Here is an 8,375-nt window from a genome sequence, read left to right as displayed (position 1 = left end):
ATGTAAGTTGTCATTTTTTCTGTGAGAAATTTGACCTGCTGTTATTTGACTTTTTTCTTTTCTTTTGTTTTTTAATTCATTTATTTTTAATTTTTATGATGCAGTGACAAACTTAGCTCCATATTTAAGCTTCAGCTACTTAAAACAAAGTAGTTAGTTTACACTTTTAAACCTGGGCTGGAAGTTGTAGCTTCCTCAGAGACTGGCTGGTTTTGGGGAGTCGCAGCTACAGGCAGCTGAAATGAGGACATTCCTGTTAGACAGCCTGGGTGGAATTTGAATAGTACAGAGGAACCGCCCGAAGCTGATTGGTCGGCAGCGACATATTTCCAGAGCTCGCGCTTGTCACTCCGCAGATTCCAGGCAGCTGATTCGCTCCCGCAGAAGTGGGCGGGCTCTATTCTTGGCTATAAATACATTCTGGTTTCAGGGCATCTGCAAATGATTGCTGGCTTTCAGAGGGAGGCGGATCTTTGTGTCCAATGTTTCTCCACAGCGCTGACTTGAACCTTTTTCCTCGAACAAAACGAGCCCCTTTGAGATAGCTGAAAGTCGGTTTCTCTCTCCCGGTGAGGAGCTGGAGGTGGACCGGGGGAACGAAACGATGATCAACACCATGGAGTGCGCCGTGGACGCGCAGAGCCTGATCTCTATTTCCTTAATGAAGATCCACAACTCTAGGACGCAGAGAGGGGGGATCAAGCTGCACAAAAACCTGCTGGTTTCCTATGTGCTGAGGAACGCCAGGCAGGTCTACATCAAGGAGAAATACGCAGAGATCTACAGGATGCAGCAGTACGAGGAGGTGATGACGGTCTGCAACGAGATCCAGGAGCTCAACCCGCTGGATCTGGAGGCGGAGGACGCGGAGGACGAGGAGCAGGCGCGGGCAGCTTGCTGCGGAGAAGAGGTGAGCGTGTGCGGCTCTCCGTGCCACAGAGGCGCGGTGCAGCCGGCGGCGCACTGCCGGACACCAGGCGGTCTCTCCGGGTGCTGTCTTCTGGAGGACGTCGGCAAAGAGCCGGAGCCGTCCTACTACCGGAGCTGCTGCATGGAGGCTCCCCCCGCGCCGCACTGTGACCAGTTTCCCGCAAACAGCAGCGCGCACTGCAACAAAACCACAGTGCTGGATTTGGACACGCATGTGGTGACCACGGTGGAGAACGGCTACCTCCACCAGGACTGCTGTTGCGACGCGCTCCAGTGTGGCCAGGGCGCGCAGTCCTCGGCCAAGAAGCGGAAGGTTGAGTTCGGCTGCTGCGCGTCGGACGCGGAGGAAGCGCCGGATTTCACAGCGGCTCGCAAACGTGCGAAACGCGAGGACTGCTCCTACTCTGCCCCGGACTATACGGACACTTCCAACATCTCCAACCTGATCTCCATCTTCGGCTCGGGGTTTTCGGGGCTGCTGAGCAGGCAGGCGGACTTGGAGCAGATCTGTAGCAAACAAGCCCTAGCCAGCCTGGGAGCGTGGACCCGGGCCATCGTCGCGTTTTGAATGGTTTTATTTGGGAGGGGAGAGCGGGCTCAGCTGGAACGGGACTGTCTGCTGCACCCAGCTTCTGTTTGGGGGACACTTTGCTTAAAAGTTTAATCGTTCTAGAGGGTTCTACAGCGCGTCCTAGGACGCCGAGGTCCAAGAAAGTTTACAAAAAAAAAAGAGAAAAAGTGTAATTTGTGGAAGTTTTTGCACCTTTAGAAACATGGCATGGTCACATCAAAAACGTCCTCACAGGGTTGCAGAGAGTGGGGACTTTGTGGGAACATGGTAAATACAGAGGGGAGGGGAGTGGGGCTCAGTTTTAGCACTTATCTTCCTAGTGATGCTGCTAAAAACTGGATTCTCAACAACTGTCAGATTTTTATTAAAGATTTGCTTCTTTCCTGACAGTTGAGCAAATAAATTCTTATTTTGTGGAGACAAAGTTGCAGAAATTTGGGTCCTTATGGGAGAATTTAGGGCTCAGCTTCTACTTACAAAATATTCCAATTGGGCAAAGAAACTTTCCAATTGTTACAGCTGCCCTTCCCACCCACTCCCAGTGTCAGCCATAATAAAATCCCATGTGCTCAACAACAACAACTCCAACTGAATTATACCTCAAAGCACACTTGTGTCTTAGAAATCAATAACAATGCTTCTAATTGGAGGAAATGGAGGCGTTCCAGCTGAGCCCGCTCTCCCCCTGCAGCGCCTAAATCGACTTTATTTTTGCAAGGAAAAAGAAAAGCTATTTATTAAATGAGCAATTTAATGATAATAGTTTTTTTTGACAGGGAGAGGAGGGAGAGTTGTTGGTGTCATGTGCAGGCTTTTCTCCAATCTGACTGCATGGATCAGTTGCCTTAAATCCAGTGCACAGTACTGCTAGCTATCGTCATGAACTGAGGGTAACATTGGAAGTGACTGAATGTCTCTGCTGTCCTCTCCCGTCCTCAGACTCTCACTCTGCTCTTGCACAGTCCGAGCAGCTCACGGTCACGTGAAGCATCCCGAACACTCTTGAAGGTACACGGACTGTGAAGCAGCTTGTTTCACTCCACGGAGCGCCAACACTTTACTCCACGTGGTCGTCTCTGCACCTCCACCCCTCCACCTCCACCTGCACCCCCCTCAGCGTGTGATAGTAAACAGTCCGGCTCATCTCTGACAGTCTGACATTGTTTTCTTAATCATGGTTGTTGCTCAAAGCCTTTCACAGCGATTCATGATTCCAGCTTTGGTTTTGTGAGTTTCACTTTGTAAAAAAAAAAAAAAATGAAATAAATGAATAAAAGAAAGTGATTTTAGTCCTTTTGTTTAAAAAGGCAAACTCATGTTTTTAGCCATAACCTGAGAATCCATGCGTTAGCTTTATGAGCACTATGTGTACCAAAATAAAGAGAGTACTCAGCCATTCTCTACATATTTTGTTGTTATTCTTGTATTTTTGTGCTTAATAAATTGTATATCACCGGGTAAAACTGTTCAGAAAATATTTGTTAAAATTTATAATCTTAATAAAAAATGAAAACCTGAAAGTTTGTGTTTACTGACAGCTTTACATTATTAATAACACACTTTTATAGGTTTCTGTTAACCTGTTAAAGCAGCTTCAGGGCCGCTGCTGCCGCTCATGGGAGCGGCGGGGCTTTCCATCCGCGCTCAGACCCAACCAACAGGTTCAGTCATGTAAACGGAGCCAAACCGCCGCTGAACAAAAGCAGGAAATACGTGAGTCTAAAAACGTCACAGCCCGACACCGATTTCGGTTTCACGTCGGACACCGAGCCCGGTTCGACCCCTTACATCCAGCACGTTGCTCCCACCGCCACGCGAGCCGCTCTTCAGTACTTTTCCGGTGCTCCCACCCCCGAATTGCAAAGCGATGACATCACAGCAGCGTGTTTGGTCAGTTGCAACAACACTTCCTGGAGCAGCATTACAGTGTTGGTGGAACAACAACAACACAGCAGCAGACACACAGTTATGTGTGTTAATAGGTCACAGGTGTAAGTCCGTGACTGCATCGAGTCTGGATTTTTTATAATTATAGGTGATTAAACTTTAACCTTTGTACCCTTAAAATGAAAACAGAACCACAGTGAGGTTACGGTTAGACTGGGACCTCTTGGATTTAAGGTGAATACCATGAAGCTGACTGGATCGTGGATTTAGGGTCAAATATACCGGAAATGAAAGTCGGCTCTAAATTAGCATTATCGTTTTCCCCGAACTTCAAACTGTTGCTTTTATTTTTAAAAACCAATCAATTATAAATTGGTGCAAACTGCACTTTGTTTAGGACAGCTGTGACCTCTGAATGTTTGTCAGCTCTTCAGATGCTCCTTCCACTGGAGCTGAAGACACGAGCTTTAACCTTCATCCTAATGATATATGAGTGATCACAGATTATACACAGATTATACACAGATTATTCACAGATTATACACAGATTATTCACAGATTATAAGTGTTGATGTTCTAGTTTGAAAAGGAAAAACTAAAAAAAACAGAAGTGATTTCTGGCTGATGCTAAAGCTCAGGTGTGGGAGGAGTTTATTAAGATCGTGGAACGAGACTTTCAGTCGTCCTCAAAGTTATTCTGGCAAACCGTCAGACAGCAGGAGGGGGGGCAGTGATGGTGGGACGCTGAAGGTATGAAGGAACCCTTTGAGGATCTCCTCCATCCCACTGACACGCCTTCTGTAGAGGAAGTTAGTGGAACCTCGGATTTGGAGGAACAGTACGGTTTTCGTCGTGGAACGCTGGATCAGCTCCTTATCCTCTCAAGGACGTCTGAGTGTGGGTGGGAGTTTGCCCGTCCAGACTGCATGTGTTTGTGGACTTGGAGAAGGCGTTCGACTGTTGTTACTGGGCCTTCGGTCCCTGTACAGCTGCAGTAACACCTCGGTCTGTACTGCTGGACTCGTTTCCTGTGGGTGCTGGACTCCAGCAGCGCTGCCCTTTGTCACCATTCTGTTCATAATTTTTATGGACAGAAGGTGTAGACAGGCGGAGGGAGGGCTCCACTTTGGTGGCCTCAGGATCTCATCTTTGCAGACAATGTGGTCCTATTGGTTTCATCAGGTCGTGACCTTCAGCTCGCACTGGAGCGGCTCACAGCTGAGGGTCAAGCAGCAGGAATGAGAATCAGCACCTCCAACTGTCAGACCGTGGTTCTCAGCTGGAAAAGGGTGGAGTGCCTACTCCGGGTCCGGGACAGGTTAGTGCCCCAGGGGGAGGAGTTTAAGTATCTCTTGTCTTGTCAGGAGTGAGGGGGGAGGGAGATGGACTGGGACAGCATGATGTGGCAGCACGTATCCTTCAGGGGAATACTGCAGCAAGTACTCGTGACCTCAGCGCTGGGACAAATGGGCCAACGTCACTGTTTGTGTGTGAAGTGACCGATGCAGCGAGCATAACGGGCCCATAAAGTCCATCCAGACAGGCGTGAGGGAGGCTGGAGTTCAGGAGGCAGAGCGGACATCTCCCAATCAGAAGGTTGGCGGTTTGATTCCTGCTCCTGTGGTCTACATGCTGAAACATCTGTGGGCAAAATACTGAACCTGTTGCAGTTTGAGTGCTCAAATAGAGTAAATCTCATATAATAATAAGCTACTAATTGAATATTGTGTCTTTTACACTGATTAAATAAAAGTAGAGTTATAATGTTGCTCTCTGAACTACATGAATGCTGTTGGTGGATGTGGGCAGCTTTTTCTCTGCCTGCAGTCTCTGTGTTTAGCTCAGCTCTAACAGCAGTTTTTAATAAAACCAATGACTGATTTGGTTACAGTCATTTATTTAACATGAATTACGGCAGTTTCACCCCCAGCATGGGCGTTAACACTGTAAAATATTCTGGTTTACAATTACAAACGTGCTCTGCCGGGGTTTCATCTGCATGTATCAGTATTAATGGCTGAAGTTAAATATGTTTTAATGTATTCTTTTCATTATATTATACAATATTAAATCCCCTAAATATAAAATAACAGCTAAGAGCAAGAACATCCGGGTCGTTGGAGGAGCTGCACGTACAGTATGAAGGTTTTCTCAGATTATAATTTAATTTTTACATTTCTGTCCGATTCGTCACAATAATGAATCATCAGTGAGCTAAACTATCTATTTTGCCTCCTGCTCCCATGATGCACTGCTTCTGCCATAGCCCACACTTCACATGTCAGCCTGTGAATTCCTCCCCCAGAAAAACCCAAAAACTTTGAGTCCTGTTATCTCTGCTCTGTGCCACTTGGTGGTGTTCTTTAAAATCAATGAATGAAGATATCAGCGGGGCTGTGTATGCAGAGCAGAGCCACCTCGGGCTGACCCTCCCTCCTCCATCACTACAGACCTCGACACCCTCCTCCTCCTCTTTTTCCACCTCCTCCTCCTCCTCCTCCCTCTTCCCGGCTGCCTCGCTTTTTTTCCCCTGCCTCACATCAGAGTGAGGCATCGCTCCTTCCCAGCACATCACATCCATCGCTTACTGCTGCTGCCGCTCCAGCTCTGCAGGCTTTTTCCAGCCGCCGCTACCCATAATAACTTGCAGTAGGTAGGCTGTAATGGAGGTGATGAGGCAACGTGGATAATGCACTGTGTAATTATGTGGAAATTGGAAGCAGGGGGATTTATTTACAGAAAGCATCTGCCCACTGCACCGATGCACGATTCAAAACGAAATAAAAACCATGAAACGATAACAGGACACGTCACGGCTCAGACCTCTGCGGCTGCAGACCGACTGCTTTTGTTTTCTGCTGCATGCACAGCTCCTCCATCTGGAGTAGGAAAGACTGACACCTACACACACACACACACACACACACACACTGATGTTTAAATAAAGTTATTTCATGCATTTTGAGTTTATCGTTCTGCAACAACATGTATAAAAATCTGCTTTTTAATTATGAAACAATAGAAATAATAGAAAAATGAGGACGTATTCCCAGTAAAAACAGAAATTAAAAAACGCTTCACTAATCTCAGTTTTCTGGTCACCTGGTTCACCAGAAAGGACAATACCAGGTGTTGGGGGGGGGGGGGGGGTTGTTGTTGTGTGGGGGTGCTGGATAAAGAAGAAGAAGAGGGATGGGGAGGAGGGGAAGATAACAGAGGCAGCACTGAGGGGGGAGGGAGGCTTTGTCAGGAGAAAGGGTTTGATGTGCTGGGGGGTCTACAGAGGGGGGAGGAGGCCACATGTGACAGCAGAAGGGGTGAAAAGGGGGGGGAGGAGGTGGACTGTAGGGAATAGGTGTGCTGGGAGGAGGGGGGCAGCAGTGACCGTACAGGTCAGACAGGTTGCATGATGGGAGGGAGGGGGGCGGGAGCCTTGGGGGTGGGGGTGGGGTCACGGGGGGCTTTTTGTTACCAGGTTCTGATGTAGATCAGGACCAGGACCAGACTGAGCTAAACTCAGTGTGTGCTCTGACTGATCACATCTCAGTAAACTGTGGGATTTATCCATGAACAACAATCACAGGGTTTCTTTCACTGAGTCTGTTTGTAAAGTGAAGATTTAATGACAATTTTTACTAATTACACAACAGTTACAAACATTTTTACAACTCATTCATTAAACTAAAAAACTTTTTATGTATTTACGTAGTTTGTGGGTCCAGAGTTGTTACAGTTTTATTTTTCCTCCGTTTCCAGAGCGCGTTTACTCCTCACTTCAGTTTTTATTGTCTGAAATGTTAGCTATGATAGTTTTAGCCTTTTTAATTATTGATGTATGGCGGTCACATGTGAGTATCACGCTTTTCAAAAATCTAGTTTTTGTTTTTTATTTTAGTTAAAAAAAAAATCACATCTAGTTTGATGTTAGTGCGATGAACCCTAATAACCTCTGAAGCACCATTTCTGTGTCTCACACACGTGCAGCATCAAACTTGGTCCATCGAACATCCTGGGATGGACACAGAGACCTAACACCTCCTGGATCCCGTTCCCCCTGTTGGGACTTGTGGCTGCCGGAGGTTTAAATCCTCTGGATGTGCTCCTGGGGTTGGAGCTTCCTCTGACTGCTCACCTTAGGCTTGCAGCGGTCCAGGTCAAGGCAGCTTTTGGAAATCCATCCGAGGGTGTCCTCAGAACGAGGCTGAGCCATCTCAGCCTCCTCACCTTTTTTGAGTTACAGCTGTTTTCTTTCAAAGGTCCTCGCTTGAGACTTTTTTTGGCTGGAAGATGTTCCAGATCCTTCTGAAACAGCCGTGGAAGGCGATTTTGTTCATGTCTGATCGACATGATAGTCCTGATCTAACCAGTCCAGAAAGACCTAACCTTCAGGTCTTTCTGGACTCCGGTGTCGGGAGGCTCGGCCAGCACGTAGATGAACATCAGTGTGGTCTCTTGGATGATATATGGACCAGTTTTCTGAGTATGGCAGGAGAGTCTGCTGGTCCTCAGCTGGAGATGAGTTCCTGATGATCATCTCCGTTGAGCCATGAACCAAACTACAAAATGATTTTTGGTCTGTTTTGGGGGTGTTTGTACTTTAGCAACCCCCCCCCCCCTTCAGATTTAATTGAATACTAAAAATACTAAATTTCAAAACTTTTGTTGCAGTATGTGGTCGTGGCGCCATGGCAACTTTTGATGTTTGGCCTCGGCATTTTTATTTTATATTGTTCAGTTCTGCAGAATCCAGTCGTGGAGTCTGCAGGTCAATCTGGAGTCCCAAACACACCTGCAGGAAATCAGCTGTCAGAACACATGACAGCAGCATTGTGTTAATGCACTGAGAGCATGAAATAATCATAAACAGCCCACTGCAGAGCAGTCACATATAAAATATATAACCTGTTAGTCATGTTGATAATTTAAACTTAATAAGCTGTGTCACCTTCTTAATCAGACTCAGATATTATCATGGCTCAAAAATGTG

The 8,375-nt window shown here is 46.8% G+C and overlaps 1 protein-coding gene across 2 annotated transcripts; it reads left to right on the top strand.

The window, feature by feature from the left end:
- The first annotated feature begins 427 nt into the window (after nt 1–427).
- On the top strand, nt 428–3,021 carry ier5l (immediate early response 5-like). 2 transcript variants are annotated; one of them, XM_030742037.1, is made up of 2 exons: nt 428–1,439; nt 2,718–3,021. In XM_030742037.1, the coding sequence occupies exons 1-2, from the start codon at nt 605–607 to the stop codon at nt 2,744–2,746; spliced, it is 864 nt and encodes a 287-aa protein (XP_030597897.1). In that variant the 5' UTR covers nt 428–604; the 3' UTR covers nt 2,747–3,021. The 2 variants fall into 2 exon arrangements, with proteins under 2 accessions (XP_030597897.1, XP_030597896.1); XM_030742036.1 differs by having other exon boundaries at nt 428–3,021.
- Nucleotides 3,022–8,375: the final 5,354 nt, after the last annotated feature.

Source organism: Archocentrus centrarchus, chromosome 12, assembly GCF_007364275.1.
Source record: "Archocentrus centrarchus isolate MPI-CPG fArcCen1 chromosome 12, fArcCen1, whole genome shotgun sequence".
In the NCBI taxonomy this organism is placed as follows: domain Eukaryota; kingdom Metazoa; phylum Chordata; class Actinopteri; order Cichliformes; family Cichlidae; genus Archocentrus; species Archocentrus centrarchus.
The sequence above is the reverse complement of the archived record's forward strand: the minus strand, read 5'-3'. Positions and strand labels throughout refer to the sequence as shown.